The sequence below is a fragment of the Neodiprion virginianus genome, chromosome 6 (assembly GCF_021901495.1).
Source record: "Neodiprion virginianus isolate iyNeoVirg1 chromosome 6, iyNeoVirg1.1, whole genome shotgun sequence".
Classification (NCBI taxonomy): domain Eukaryota; kingdom Metazoa; phylum Arthropoda; class Insecta; order Hymenoptera; family Diprionidae; genus Neodiprion; species Neodiprion virginianus.
The window spans coordinates 1633684-1650078 of NC_060882.1; the positions used below are offsets into that span (position 1 = coordinate 1633684).

Here is a 16395-nt window from a genome sequence, read left to right on the forward strand (position 1 = left end):
GTAACGGTAGTCCGGTAACGCGTTGCGAGTCGTCCTTGTCCTGCGGCTGTCCGAGCTCGTTGGTCCTGGACGTGGCGCTTCTTCCTCGGTAAATTTCGCCCCGGGCCACGGAGTTCGTTGATCGGTCGCGAGGCGAGCCGTCGACGAGTCACCTTTCTCCAAACTGATTGCAAACGGGCTGAGAGCCACTGTTCGGTACCTGTTTCGGGACCGGCTCATCGTCTTACCGATTTTTTTTATTCCTCGTTCCTTCTGCTTCTCCTTCTTCTTCCTCTTTTTCGTTTTTCTCGAAAATTTTATTTTTGCACACGCGCGAATACCGCCTTACGTATCGAAGGTGACGACTCATCGGCCCCGGGCCTTCGCTACGTGGTCTTGAAATTATTATCGTCATCATCACCGTCGTCTTTTCGTTGTTTTTATCCCTCTCTTCTCTCATTCGGTTTTTCTCACTCGCGAATACAAAGCCTTTCTCCCCCACCGTTCGCCGTTGACGGACGCATTCTTACAGTACCGTCTCTTCAGCGAGTTTTAGCCTCGAGGTTTTATTTCTGTACGGTGTTCGTCAACCCTTGGAGAAAAGTTTTGGTCCATTCACGTTGAAACTTTTCCCGAAAATCCGCTTTCCTGAAGACGAACTAGGACGTATTATTACATCGCGATTCACAGGCAACCGAAACCTCGCTAGCCTCCGGCGATCGTAGGTAAACCCAGGGTACATGACTAATCTCATATACTCTCCGTCGCCTCGGGGGCGGAGAGGCAGGTACCAATAACAACGCGGTTGACAGCTGGCCACGTCACGTATTGAACGCGCGTACATAGGAGCGTGTCAATTTCGTACACGGGAAATAAAAACACTCCACGTAATATATAAACAACAATACGCCATTTTGCAGGCAACGAATCGACGAACGGATCGAACCGTGCAACTCGAGGCGCGGAGCGGAGGAATTTCGCTTTGTGCGGACAACGTGTCGACGTAAACCGTAACTACATAACGGTGTAATTAATTGATAGAAAGTGCATGCGCCGATGGTATAAGACCGCGAAGCGTGCCAGATAGTCGACGCGGTACCGGTGCACGGGCCGATAAGATAACCGGGAACCGGGGTAACAGCGATTTCGATCAGGTATCAGACACGATGCGAGTGTGTGAAACCGTTGCGGAGGAACGGCGCAAGCCAGTGCGCGTCTACGGAAATCGTTTTGCAAGTGCGACACGTTCGCCTGCTATAATAGCAGAGGCGCTCTTTGCTGTTCGACACTTTTCTAATAGCCTCGCCTAGCGTTACCGTTCCGTGGCACGATTCAGTCAATCAGGAAGGACCCACCGTCGACGGAAACGGGCAGCCCCGAATTCCCCAAGTTATCGGAGTCGACGGCCGTTAGTCGGTCGGAATGGACGAGGCGATAGCCCGCGACATTCCACTTGAGAGAAACTTTCGCCCAAGTTACGCGTACCTACCTGAAACTTTTTACTCGGCCTGACGTGATCTGCTGCTGCTGCTGCTGGTGCTGCTGCTGCACTGCCGTAAAAGTATGCGAGTTCACAGACGGGATTTTATCTTGTTGAAAATGTCGCGAAGCAAACTTCGGAAAAAATAAACAGTCGGATTCAATACGGTGGCGTATTTTCGTCCATTGTTCTCGACGAAGGATAGACCGAACCGAGGACTCGGATATTTTTTACGAATTCCACGGGCGTCTCGAAGGATTTTCCCCACCTTATACCATCTTTTCTTTCCAAGTTCTATCACGTCGCAGAGCTCGGGGTCTCTACAGGTTCTTCGAGACATCGCAGAGGCGAAGTAAAAGCTGTTTTATGCGGAATCTGATTAACCGTTGCCCAGAAAGTTGCGGCTTTGCAGTGCGAGATCTCTTATGTAGTTTCTAATTGATCGGAAGATCTTACGCCTCCGAAAAAGACTGAGAAAGAAAATAAAAAAAAAGTCATTTTTAATAAGCTTGTCCACTTTCGTTTGACAACGAGATTAACAATAAATTGATAAACGATGCACCAGTTTACCGCAGGCTGGAAAAATTCTTCTAATCGAATGAATTGGTTTGGTCGGGATTTTTAATGAAAAAAAAAACCACAAAAAATACGGAATGTTCTCACGATGCGCATTAAATTACTTATTGTTAATGGTATAAGTTGCGGCCCCATTAAATACCTATCACGGGATGAAACTACGGCGCATCGCGTAAAAAGTCCACCCGATATTCTTCGCCTGATTTCAGTTTGATCAAGAGAGGCTCAAACATTCCACTCGCAGTCTCTTATAGTCGGTCTCTTCAGAGTCACGTTATAGGCATTATCGATGTTTTCGCTGGATGGCGCAACCTATTCAGACCCAGCCAATGCTATTCCAACAACAATCCTGAATCCCCGAGCCTGGACCGTCTTCCGGGTTCTCCGGCCGCAAGGTTGTCGCGGACTTTACAATCTGAACGGTCGATCTTCCCGCCTGACGATTCCAAAGAAGGAGTCGTCGTGCAAGCGCCGTTCGTTACTCGCCGTACCCACGAATGGTAAATTTATTCACGTGTTTATTCAATTAAACCTCTCCGAATAACTTCTGATTAATTATCCCGAGTTGCGACGAGTAACGCGCGATGTCGGTCACAATTAAAACGGAGGCTGGCTGGAGCCGGCGTACGATTCGACGTTTCAAAAAAATTTCACAATTTTCGCCTCTCATCTGGCCGATAAATTTTGGGCAAGGTCGGGCGGCCGGGTGCGCGTTTATTTAAATATTCTCTTTGCAATTTGGCGGCTGAATTATATTGCCCAATGCCAAAGTCCCGATCTCGGGACTTTTTTTAAATTTCTTTATTTTTCTTTTTCTTTATACTTCTCTGGCGAATTTGTCGGAGAGAATCAGGAGTGGGAGAAGACTTCGTGATGTTGAACCGCGTGACTGGGCGTTCATCTCATTCAAGGAATTCATCAAGGATCTCATAGTCGTAGTGTGTTGAACAAAGCGTGCCGGATGTCGGCAACCGGATATCGCTCGCTTCTCGCTCTGGCTTCTCGATTTCCTTCGTCGAGAAAAGAAAAGCTGGCGAGAAAAATACAGGGACAAAATATCGCCGACGACTACTCGGGCATTACATGCCAGAGGCTGGATATTCGATAACCCATGAAAGAAAGTTTTTACAACAGCAAAGTAGCCGTGAGGAATCCGCGAATGTTGACAAAAGTTTCACTAAATTCTCATAAATCTTTGCCGGCCCCTGCAACGCGACGTAATATCTGAATATGTGTGCGCTCGCGATATTTGTCAAGATGTTATACGCATATTTGACGTTCCCAACGCTGGGCCGCCAAGGCTTGAAGAGCGAAATTTTGTAACCGCGTGAGAGATGACGTTACGCACGTTTTTGTAGGCAGCTCCTAGGCGTCGAAGTGCACACAAATCTCTTATGAAATTTTGAAATCCCGAGAGATGAAATAATCGATGAAAGGGATTGCCAATAAAACCGCTGCGCAATACTTGTCGCGATATTTGCATTTAGAAGTGTTTCACTCCTACTCTGAAGTATATAAATAATTATGGATATACGTGTATCTACATACCTATATATGTATATACATATATGTATGTGTATACGCGTACCGCGCATAAAGGAGGTGGAAAAATATTTGGACCAAACGAAACCTGGACAGAAATTAATCGACGTCGTTCGTGTTTAATTTCGTTTGCCGGACGATTAATTATCGTTTTATGAAAAATAGGAGCCACGGCGTCGGGAGGCTTGTTATTCACCAACGTAAATAAGATTAATCCAACTTTTGTCAAACGTAGAGTTGTTGGGGGAGCAGGATGTAGACTTTTTACCCACAGAGGGTGACGTGAGTAATCGGCTTGTACGAATAGTTGTTATAAATTGGACGGAATATCATACTGGAACAAAACAATCAGTTGAAACGTACGTTCAGGCAAACATTGCTGAATTTCGAAAGTCGAAGAATGGATCCGCTTGTTAGATTTAACTGCCGTAAACGGTTTCTTTGAAAACTCGGTCTTTAGTCTAAGGAAAAAAGTAAGTGATGGGAATGAAGATCTAGACTTGTCGAAACTCATTTCGGTCTATCGATCTCCGCGGCAGTCAATCGACACGGTTGTGTAAAACTCGAGAAATTACAATTTTTTAACGATATGAATCGGCTCTCTTGAGCTTCCAGATTAATGGGTAATCCAATCGCAGTTCAAAGCCTTATAAATTTTTCACAAAAGAATTACAACACACGTACGTGCACACTGCACACGAACAGCGATGGTTCGGTCACAATTTTTCTCTACACGCTTCATAATCCCGAAAGCATCGTCGACCTTTTTTATCCCACTCTAAAAATGGTGTCTGATCAAATATTTTCGACAAGAGCGGCGGTAGTTTTCATTTTTCCAATTCGTCGAGGTTCACTCGCGGTGTGGACGTAGCCGTTTAGCAAAGATGCGAATAGGACGGGAAGGAGAACCTTGACACTTGTTCTGAAAACGGAAACCCGCCCGTCTCAAGAACTTTCTACGGTGAGGTTAACAGGTTCCTCGTTTGATAGGCGCGTGATACAAAGTTTCTTGACCTCGTAACGCCGCGTGTCGAGTCGCATTTGAGGCTCCCGATCATCGGGGGCGAGAAACCGGGTAGGATTTGAATTTCCGCGCCACGATGGGCGAGGACGACCCTAACCGGTCAGTTTGAAACAGCCATCGTCGACCCGGTGAATTTTCCACTGGAAGAAAACTCGGCTGCGGCACTGTCCGAATCAGCCGGAGGACACAGATCGAGGGGGAAAGAGAAAGCAGGTCAAAGAGCCGACGAGCGGCGACAGCAGCGGAGGCAGCAGCAGCAGCAAATCCAGCAGACTTCTCTCTCCGATCCTTACCTGCCGATTCCATCCGCGCCTACTTCTTCTTCTCCTTGCAGATGCGAAACGCGACATTCAGTCACATTCGGCCAGAGAGGAGGAGTCAGTCTTCCACAGGATCGTTTTTGCAGACCGATATAGTGCAAAGTCTCGTCTGGAATACGAAAAAGGAAGAAACAAAGCCGCGATTTTATCCTAATTTTTTCCACCATCATCAGTGGCGGAAAATCGGCTCGTTATCCCCGAAGATTAGGGTCTGCAAAAAGTATTCAACAAAGTAGAAATCCCTCGGGTAATTCACGCTCGCGTTGATCACGCACATCTCGCGGATAGTGTATACATAATGTAAGATGGAGACGGTGTATAATGTAATGACTCCTCTCACACGCGCTTACAAATCGGCGCTACCATGATGAAGAACAAGACCCTGCGGAGCGAGGCGCTTGTTTCACCGACTACGCACGATCCTTCTCCTTTTTTACACTCGTCGGTTAATGAAAGAGTTTCAAGTGCCGCGGCTCGTGCTCTATCCGCGAGCTTAGTTAGTGAGTATATTACACGAAACACGGGCCACACAAACTCCTGCGCAAGTACGTTGTTTGTAATTATAAAAAGGTTGCTCAATTTTCGATTGCGTCAGTCCAAGTGGGTCGCGCAACGGGCAGCTCGTATCTCCTTCGGAATTTTGCCTTTTTTCTCTCTCTCTCTCTCCTCCTCCGTTTTGCTTCAATTTTATTGCTGCTTGTTAACAAACCTATTTAATCGAGTCCTCTATTTCTCTCAGCTGATTTTCGAAGGAGTCCAAGATGATACTCGATTCCTATTATCATCTTTCTTCCCATTTGTAATCGGTTCACCATCATCCAGGAACGTTCGATCTTAAATTAAATAAAAATATCCCTGCAGAAAGTGAAGCCTACTACAACACAGTCGTGATCACGTAGGTAGCACGTCCTATATATGTTATATACATATGTGTAGAAGCGAGTTTATTAGTTTTTGCGAGGAATTCAATCTGAAAGTTTTGGAACTTGGTACGTATATAATACATAGGTTCACATACGTGCTCACACGCAAAGGCACACGCGCGCATTTATCCGTGACTGGAATATCGCGTCGTCGGTGCGGAGGCTTTGTTATTTTTTCTATCTTTTTTCACTTTTCGGTTTGTTTGCTCCATTTCATTCCAGCAGTTTTTCTAAGTCGCGACGCCTCTAGCCATGACCAGTTAGACCCGGCGTATTTTACATACGGCTCGGCGTAATGATCCACGCGCGTGTGCGTGATTTTATACGCGTTACAGGCACGAGAAACGGATTATAGGCATAGACGTATAGGCATTTGGACGGACGGTGTGCCGCACAGGTGAGAGTCGGGGACCTTAATAATTCCGGGTCTACCCCACCCGAATTTTGACATGTAACGAAATTGGGTCTAATTGGCAGATATTTGAGCGGGTCGTTAGAGTTTCTCTCGACGGGTCGCGTACGTATAGCCGAGTTTCAGATTTCTGTGCAGCGTTCAAGCCGCGCGGTGAAAAGGCGCATATCTCTTGCATGTGTACAGACAGAAATTGAACCTTGGCCTCGTTGATCGGTTTAGTATGCAGGGTGAATGAGTAGGATCGTTGGTTTGTTCACTTTGTACTTATCTTTTTTTTTCATTTTTTTCCTCCTCAATGCACCCTAATTGACCGCGTTCGAGTTTCGATCGATCGTGTAAAATTTTCCCAATCGCTCTCTCGATTTCGATACCCGGCACCCATGATACAGCTGATTAATGTTACGATTTCTACTTCCGCAGAATATATCGACGGCATGGATTCGGCGCCGGTTCGAACGCGTGATATCGTAAGATCGTCGTGCAATCGAGGCCGCGGCCGTGTCTCGTTGTGAAATATTCAAACCGCAATATCGTATATGAGGTATTATAATCCCGGGTATATATGAAATCCGCGGAATCGCCGATGCATGTTGCCCGACTCTTAACTCGAGCCCGCTCCGGGCTGCAAGCCGGGTAAAGAGGAAAGTCATATGATCCGTGAAATTAACTCCCGGCGATCGTGGTTCTTTTTCTACTTTTCTACTTCGCACACCGATCATAACTTTTAATACGAATTTAAATATCAGCTCAGCAGCTGCGTTTAATTGGAATGATCTGTCGCTCGTGAACGTTATTATAATGAGGTGTAAAAGCAGAGCAAGAGGCGGTAAAGTACGTACCCAGCTAATCTAACAACTCTCGATAAAGGTGCCAATTTAAACGGTGTTACCAGGAAGAGTGATCGCATGTTGTAGGGATTTTCAGAACGAACGACCAGAATCGTGTCCTTTTCTCCCCTTCCGCGATCCTTATTCTGATAAAATATCACCTGCCCCAGTACGCGGTAGCTTGTTACAGTGCGACGCGTACCTTGTAAATAAAGTGGAGCTTTTGTGGGATCGGGAACGCGTGCGGAAATATGCGACGTTCGCAAAAGACCCGGCAGATGGAGAGTACAACGGAGGCTGTGGCGGAAGGGAATGACATGGAACGGAGACGTCGTTTCCGGAGCTTGCGGAACAGAGATTGGGTAAAAGGGTCGCGAAAGAAGCTTTGTTTCAAATCTGCTTCGTGTCTCTCTCATAACTCTCCGGGTGCAATTAGCGAATGCCCTTTCATCCCTCCTCTCGCACAGTTGGACCAGATGTCGCGGTCGCCACGGGCGCAATCGATACCTACGAAGCTTGGCTGGTATTATGCCAACCGACACGTTCCCGGCTACGTGGACGCACCACCGCATTGATTCGCGAAGGGTGCAGGACACGAGGGGAGGAATTCTGCATGGCTATCCGGCAAGCGTAACCTTCGCGTGACGTCACGAATTACGCGCAGCGTCTCGACGCATTGATTAGTCTCATTGTCACAGCCGGGTTACGCGTACGTAATAATGCAGGAAGAAGGAAAAAGAAGAAGCGTTAGAAATGAAAGCATTGCGAAAGCGCCTGATCGTCAAACGGTATTGCGTGTATCAGTTTTACCATTTCGTTGTGCGGCACCGTCGGGATAAGCTCCTCAACTTTATCGAAAGGTCAACGCTGTGCGTAACTTTGCTATTCGCGGCCAGGGAAATGCAAGTGCCACGTGATCTGCAGAGATTTCAAAGTCGTGGTCGTTTCAATAACGTGCAGACAATCAACAGATGTCAATCTCACCGTTTCCAAAATTGTAACGCATCGGCGAACCTTCTGATATTCCAGACCACATTTCGTTTCTTACTTTTACATATAATTTCCATACTTCTTAGCTTCTGAATTCTCTTCTGAATTCTAGTGCCTCGATTAGTTCACCAAATGTTTAAGCTCTTCCAGTTTTGTGCACTTGTATTGCCAATCAATCAATCTTACGGAAAAAGTGATCCTGAATTTTGGAGAGAGGAGAACGAAGAGGTCGAGAAACAAGAAAAGGAAAGTGGGGATTTCTCTCCTGGAACTCGACTAAACTTCTAAAATATCTCAGGGTTTTCACCAGTTGCGCCGTGGGTGAGATTCTTGCAGGGCATAACAGCTCGGCAGCGGGTGAGATTGTCGTAGATGATGACGTCTCATATTCGACGACCTTATAATTACACGAGAATTGCATCAGGTCGTTACGATACTCCTTTTACTTAATTACACGGCACCGACCCACAATGGGTATTATGAAAAAGACAATTCATGCCATATTGCGCACATCGCGGGTCCTGACAGCCGCATCGCACTATACCACACCTCTCGTAGGAAGCGAAGGCCAGCCGTCCGCGATGAACACTGATCAATTCCGAAACGATCGGTGATCGCAATTTGATGGGACGAGGTGGGATCGAGGCGGATACATCGGGTCGAAAGATGCGATTCGAAGCCGATCTAGAAGCGCGAGGTCAAGATATCGATGTTCCATCCGATTCTCGAAAACAGAGCCGCCGCTTTTTTGAGTCGGTTAAAAAGATTGTCACGACCAGTACCCACTTCTCTGGTGGTAATTACCCGTCTCACCAGGGAACGCGGAACGCCAGTTCCAGCTGCGAGGCCAAAAGGCGATTTAGGTAGTCGCGGAAAACTCCCGATGATTATTGTTCGACTGAGAACCTCCAAGAGGCGGTGGAATCAATCATAATTCCGAATAATTGAAGGGGGTTCCGTGCCTGGTTTAGCGGGCAGCAACGGGGCTGAATCGGACTCATTACAAAAGGGTGTGAAACGCTAACGGCAGACGATGGTGGACACATTGTGGCGTACCGCTAAGTAGCAGCGTTGAATTCCGGTCAGTGCGCAACCTGATCTGCCGTAGCATTACCCCAGTTGGTTGCGACGGAGAAATCGACTCCTGCAGTCGACGCGCAGCGATGCTCGATCTCGGTTTGTTGGCGTCGTTTAACGAATTCGATTTGTTGCTCGGATCACTCGAGAGCAGTTAGTAACCACGGGCCGTCTCGATGCTTACCCTAAGAAGTTTCCAAGTGATTCGTCAGAAACCCGCGGAGGTGACCGACAGCTTCGTAACGTTCCCACGTATCGTCGGGCAGATTGTCATCCGATAAACGTGACGACTCGCTATTACTCAGCAGCTTTATTTGATAACGCACTCGCATGACTAAGAAGTGCACAATCAGCCTCCAAGCGGTGTGGATTACGGCGTTATCACGAGGAAAACGGATTGTTTTTGTTCCAATGATAGCTCCGTGGTTTGAATTCGACGATGAGGCTGCCGGCCACTTGTTGTCTCTTATCTCTGCACTCGGGATTTTTCCGTTATCGTCACCGCGTTTCCGATTCTCACTGCAAATTACGAGTGATCAAGTTTTAGGTAGTCCCGTAGAAAGTTGTAGACTCATCTGGCCTCAAGCCGGTAGACTATTTACCGGAACTGCCTGCCTTTCCCGTAACCATTTTACGGTTAAGGGGGCGGCCAACGTGTCTCAGGATAACCACCATAAACGGAGGATTGTCGGCGATGAGCGTTTTCGAAAGCTCGCCAGGCTATCCGTTTGTAATTAGTTCCAGTTATTCTGCACCGTCGCGGGAAGATGGAGGGGGGTGGGAATAAAGGGCGTTGCACAATTATCGGTGTACGTCACGTTAATAAAAGTGTGTAATTTTCGGGCACTTCCTACGATTAGGCGGGCAAGTCGCCGGTCATTGTGCAGCCAACCGTCTACTTTGATTCGCGTTATTTTTAAACGATCATCCATCAGTCAGCCTGTTACGTTGTACCTCAAACCGAATTTCAAATTCTGAGGTAAAATTGCGTGCGGCGCTAGGTTTTCCTGAGTTTTCAGGAATCTCGGTTCGTTCTCCATAAATTTATGATGCTCTTTGTTCGGTAATTTTCCGGTGTACACGTTGTACGTATAACCTACCTACCTACTCGTCGAACGGTAATTCGAGAAGTCTCCAATTTTCGAAACAAATGCCGTATCCAATTTTCCACTCGCATTTTCTCTCGTTCTCTTTCCACTTGAATCTCTCACCTCGTTAAACCTTATACACCGTGATATAGGTATACGGTTACGGAAAATTTAACGGCCTGTAATTCTAAACCATTGGAAAGCTCCGCCGAGAATTTCGAGAAGCTCTTCGCTTATTCGATCCCGTTACGGTTTGAACCCCCCTGAATTTCAAGAAAATCATCGTACTTGCGTAGAGTTTTGTTAATCCGCTTCCTTTCCCAGAATTCCGTCCTGCTGTAAAAACCGTTTCCAAGAAAACCCTGGACAAAGGATCCAGCAGCGACGATACTCCAACTTCTTCATGTTTCACGAATCGCTGCCGATGATCAATGCGATAAGAATCAACCAGCGAATATCCTCACCCTCTCGATAAATTGATTGCACCAGTTTTTTCTTTCTTGTATCACTTCATCCTATCTTATTCACGCATTACGGCATATTTGACCGTAAAGCCTGCGGACCAGAGGCCCAGTTTGCGAAGAGACTTCAAGAATAGCCTTGCGGTGCCCGAAGGTCTACCGTAGATATGAATCAATCCGCGTTCTGAGAAACCGTTATCGCGCACCGAGTACCCACTGTGTCAGTCGTAATCGAGCGTATAGACAGGCACACGAGGAACGAGAGACAGTTATGAAAATCGCTCTGCGGTTGTAAGCCGAGCAAATTCCTTCGGCCTGGTTCAGCTGATGGCGATATCCGCCAGAGCAGCAGGTGAACGATACGGGTCTATAATGCTCGCATGTATGTAGATCCGGTGTCCGTGGTACAAACAGTCTCTCGTATCGCCGCTCCGTTATACCAATAGCTGACTGGGCAGGTAGGTACCTACACCCCGGTGAAAGTTAATTTAACAAAATCATGATCTCTCTGTGGGACCAGGTTACGTAAAACGGACAAGAAAATATTAGAAGCTTGCCGTCGTCGTCGTCGTCGTCGCGAGGCCCGTAGCAATTCTTTCCTTTGCGTAACGTTGCTTTATAAACACCAGCTTGGATACCCGCTGCCTCATGCTCCGTATGTTAGTCCGCGGTCTGCCATGGCTGCGAGGAAGGCACCGAGAACCGGCCGATTCGTACAACGAGTGTCTCACAAAGTGCAAGCCGTGCAGCCGATGTCGATGAATTCTTATCACACGTCCTCCTCGCTGTCCTTTCCGAGGTGAAAAATCGTTCCCATGACTGTCTCGCAGGATGGATGAAACCCAGAGGTCGAGGACGCCGTCGCGGTGTACGCTGATTCCACGCAGCCGGCGGTGGACGCCTCGAGGAAATGGGATCCGGCAGGGCTTACATTTGCCAGCCGCGTACTGGATTATCATTAAAACTTTAGGCACGTGCCGTTTTCCCCCGAGTTATGCTTATACTCACCGGTTCGCACCTCGAGACTTCGAGTACTTCTTCAGGCCGCTGAACCGCGAGTTAGCTAATATCGGACGGTGTAAGTGAGAGTTGGAACGATTTTTCGAGCACCGTTGATCACGCCGATGCGTTTTATGCATCGGAAGAAAGTGTAACATAACGATCAGATCTTCAACAAAGCTGTAAGGAATTTCGACCACCGTCCTTCGTTCAACCGTTTTTGCCGAACACGAATTCGGTCGGAAGCACAATTGGCGCCGTGTAATCCTGACCGCAAACAAAACCGCTCGTTCTCGGAAAAGCAGCGATGCTCTAATCGCGCTCTTCTCCCGATAAAACCGGGTGGCCAGTATTCGCTAATAATCGTTATTGTACCGACCTACACGGAATCGTTATCTCGTCGGTAAATTTTGCGTTTTAAAAATCCGACCATCCGATTGTCCGTATTACACCGTATGAACTGTGGTGGCAAATGAGTTTCGAAAGGCTGAAAAGGTGGGTGCGGAGACCCGGAAGCTGAGGAATTTCATCACCATCCACCTTCGGTTTCGGTTTCCTGGCACCCGCACCTCTCCCTCCGTCTCGCTCACCTTTCAACTGAACTTTTTTGTTTCAGAATTACAAATTGAAGGACGCCGGGAAGGTTGTCGTCTACACGACGACAATGGGGATCGTAAGAGAGACCTACTACGCTTGTACAAAGGTCAAACAGATACTCAGGACACACATGGTTAAGTACGAGGATCGTGACATGTTCATGAGCACCGAGTACCAGAAGGAACTTCGCGACCGGATCCAGTCCACGACCATTCAGGTCCCCCAGCTATTCATAGACGGGCAGTATATCGGGGTGAGTGCAACAGAAAGCGAATCACGATGCATTCAGCGTCCGGAAAAGCCGTCTGACGTATGGAAATAAAAGTCACTCGAATCAACTAAATCGCGAGAGTTAGTTTCAAAGCAGAGCTGAATTCGACGGTGCGACGAGCTAATGGACAGAAGCGTAATCGACACTTGTTCGCAAATTATAGAAACTCTCTAAACGTCGTTCCACTTTTGTCGACGGACCCAAGCTTTCGGCGTTAGATCGGTTCGAGAGCTCGTGCGAAACGTGGCACACTATTCCTCTATACATATTCATCCCATTCAATCACACGACGCCCACGAATGTCCGAGAATCTATGGTCCCGTGGGCGAAGCGCGCCAAAGCTTGCCTAATTATTCCGTTTGTGCCGTGTCTCTGCAAGCTCCCGGCCAAAGTTCCGCCTACTTTTCTTCCTACCGTTTTAACATTTCACCCGAGACGTTGACGCAGCCTTGCATCGCACGTGGTGGGCGAATACGTGGGACTCTCACGCGGCCTCATCGACGGTTCATATCGTGTGAGCATCTGCGTTTGACGACGTCAGCACTGATCGCTGTTAATCGATGAAAAGAAATGGACACGTTCGACCTTGGTAATGGGTGAATTCCTCTTTTGTCTTCTCGTAATGCTCCACGTGGAGAATATGCCACGTGATGAGCCCCCCCCCCCCGGGGGTTCATTTTGATATTCATTTAATGAACTGAATATAGCATCATTACGTAGCTGGTATATACGTCAACAACTTGTCCAGAAGCTCTTCGGTGTACGTTCGAAGATATTTGAGCGAGCTGCCAAAATTATATGCAATGCGCGCCTGTAGCTTCATTGTCAGGATCTCTCCTCAAATTTGGATGCTCATGTCGGCGAATATATAACGAGTATTGATTAATTGATGCGTATCCAGGTGTGCCGTAGATGTAGGCTGTATTCAAGTCGTGCCGATCAATTACCGTACAGCGTTGAGAAGAGACAAATAATCAAGGGAAAAGGGAAGGAAAAAAGAAACGGCACCGATACGTGAATACGTATTTTCTCATAGAATGATCGTGAGAACTTGCAGCGTGCGATGGAGAGATGTTGGTCGCAGGGATTAGTTAGACATCGGTTAAACCACCGGCGTCTCGTCTTGGTCCGATGAAATTTAGTACAATGTACAGCCTCCTGGAATGTTTGGTTGTCAGTTATCGCCGCGACGGGATTAAGGGGAAAAAGATTTTTGAAACACTCGAGACTTCAAAACACGACGCGCTTGAGCTGGCTTAACAAAATGCCCTCCTTCCAGATTTAATGGAAAGGATCCTGCCGTAGCTCATCCTTGGTAACGGTCGTCGATAATCTAGAAGGAGAGGCTCTCGATGATCGAAGGATGTTGCGAAAGTCGCAAGAAGTTTGGGACCAGCTTGACCGAGACGTGAAATACTCTCGCACGGTTAAAGGTCAAGCTAGTAGAAAATCAGTGTTTGCCAGGCATCGCGTCGGGTGAAAAAAAAAACAATCTCGTCATCCGGCAGAGGTGTACGTAATATCATCTGTTTGCATACCGTAAGACGACTGGCGTGTATGCTTCTAAACGAAACGTTGCGTAAGACCCAGATGGACATGCGTGTGCTCCACGGCTACTCCACCTTGAAAAAAATGAATGGTACCGTGTGGGGATTAACTGATCAGTATGTGAACATTTTTACGATGACGATTAATTATCGCCGGTGAAGTGTGTCTGCGGTTCCTCGTGACAACAATCCAATCTCACAGTGCTCGTCGTTGATCTTGATAAATCTGGGAAATCAAGAGTCGTAAGACTGGAAGAATTAAAAAGTGACAACAGATCCGTGCCTTATTTACATTCCGAGAATTCCGTCTCGGAAACTTGACCCGCCAGACGAGATTTTCTTGAAAACGAGATTGGATATTTAGTCTAGCTCCAGTTGGGGGGAATGTGGCAACCAAACTTCAGTTTCAATTCCATTAATCGATACATGCCTTGCACTAGTCTGACAATGAGTCCTCGTCTCCTCTGTTCACTGACCGTTAATATCGATACGCCGAACTAAAACTGTGAAAATTAGTCTTCGTGTCAGTGGCAAAGCCCAGAAGTAACCTTTGGTGTTGACATGTCAGGCAGCGCCGAACAAAAGATCGATGAAATTCGAAAACGCTGGCAGCACGAGAGAGAAATAAGGAAGGTTAACCGAACCATTCGAACGGATTCCAACTTTCGTCTTAAGTGTAAAATTATACCCATTCGTGGAAGAAACCAAAGAAGCGTCTAGGTGCCAGGTGGGATCCGAAGTGATTGTGATTACTGACGTTCCAACGCAGTGATATGGGTATTTAAAAATCTCTCGGAACTTCGATTGCGGCAGAGGTTTAAAGCTCCTTTCGAATCCAGTATCACGGCACGTTTTTCCCAAACGTCTTGACGTCGACTACGCTCAAAGAGTGTCAATCTTTGCGCAAATTGTTTCCAACGCTTCGTCGCTGTGGCAGAGATCTTCGCGATGGCTTGAACGTGAGAATTCAAGAGACGTCAAAGTCCCTCCGGTCTTCTCGACTCGAGGAGTTGCCAATAAGCGTGAAATACACCGCGAGGAGTTCCAAGCAGGTTGGATACAGCCGGATGGATAGAAACGTGCCTACGCCGTGTCGCGCTCATATGTATTATATTCGAACGAATATGTGTACACATACGCAAGTGAAATGTCAAGCCATTTGATCCAAGGCCGTTGGCGAGAGGTGAGGCCAAGCCTCGCCACCTAGAACCACTTCTTCATTTATACACACATTATCACCTGGACAAGTCTCATGTGCCACAAACCACGTGCGTACAAGTCACTCACACAGATCACTGTAAAAGGCTGCATTCCAATTCTCCTGCGTCACATTATTATTTTACACACTCAGCGAATTCGAAAAGTCGAATATAAGTGCGCTCTTCGCAATAATGACGATTAACGATTGCGGGCGATCGTAACGATCATCGGGAACGCTTGTATTCGATTAAATTTTCATTTTCGAGCCGCATTAACCTGCCCGCTTTTAAATTTTTAGTTACCAGCTTATTTATTTCCTTGAACGCGGCAGAATTTTATATCCCTTCTTTTTTTCCCTCTTCGTCTGATTTTTTCTTACTTCAATTTAACGTCAAAAATGCGGTTACGAGAACCGTTAGCATCGCGTCCTGCATACATTATAAAAGTTTGGGGCCGGCGTCGAGCGGCAAAAATCTCCAATCTTATCCGATCTTAATTTTGGCCCTGAGGAGTTGGGTATTGAAATTTTATCAGCTATTCAGTATCCAGCTGCCATCGCCACTTTCCTCGTCGTGCCGGCAGATTCTTTAACTTCATTTCTTCGTCCAACATCCCCGGGGCGGTCGAAATTTAATTTTTATTCATTTATTTTTCCTCCTTTTATTTTCAACTAGACGTAAGATAAACAACATGTGAACAAAAAATTCGCACTTAAAGTACCTACAAACAAGCGTTTTTCACGTGTCTCGTCAAATTATTCATTAGTACACTGTACGTCAGACGAGGAGAGGAGCAATAAATAAATTATCATCCCGCCGAGTGCGGAATAGCAATAAGTTGAAAAAAGGAAACGATAAAACTGGCATAATCAACGTATACCGCAAACTGATTATATCATCGATCTGTACAGCTTCTCCGTACGTGCGAGAACAACTCGCTTGATAAACATTCGGAAAAAGCATCTAGGTGTTTGTGCACGTGTGTATATAAACATTGTGCACCGAGCTGCTTTGTTTTTTTTTTATTTTTTTTTTTTTATTTTTCTTTGCAGCCTTTTACCACAGTCGACAAAGCTAATT

The 16395-nt window shown here is 46.8% G+C and overlaps 1 protein-coding gene across 1 annotated transcript in view; it reads left to right on the top strand.

The window, feature by feature from the left end:
* Window positions 1-16395, top strand: part of LOC124307237 (soluble guanylate cyclase gcy-33-like) — an 86168-nt gene that overhangs the window by 64716 nt on the left and 5057 nt on the right. The window contains exon 16 of the mRNA XM_046768750.1: window positions 12318-12551. Within this exon, the coding sequence (XP_046624706.1) occupies window positions 12318-12551 (234 nt within the window). The remainder of the gene's footprint in view (window positions 1-12317; window positions 12552-16395) is intronic.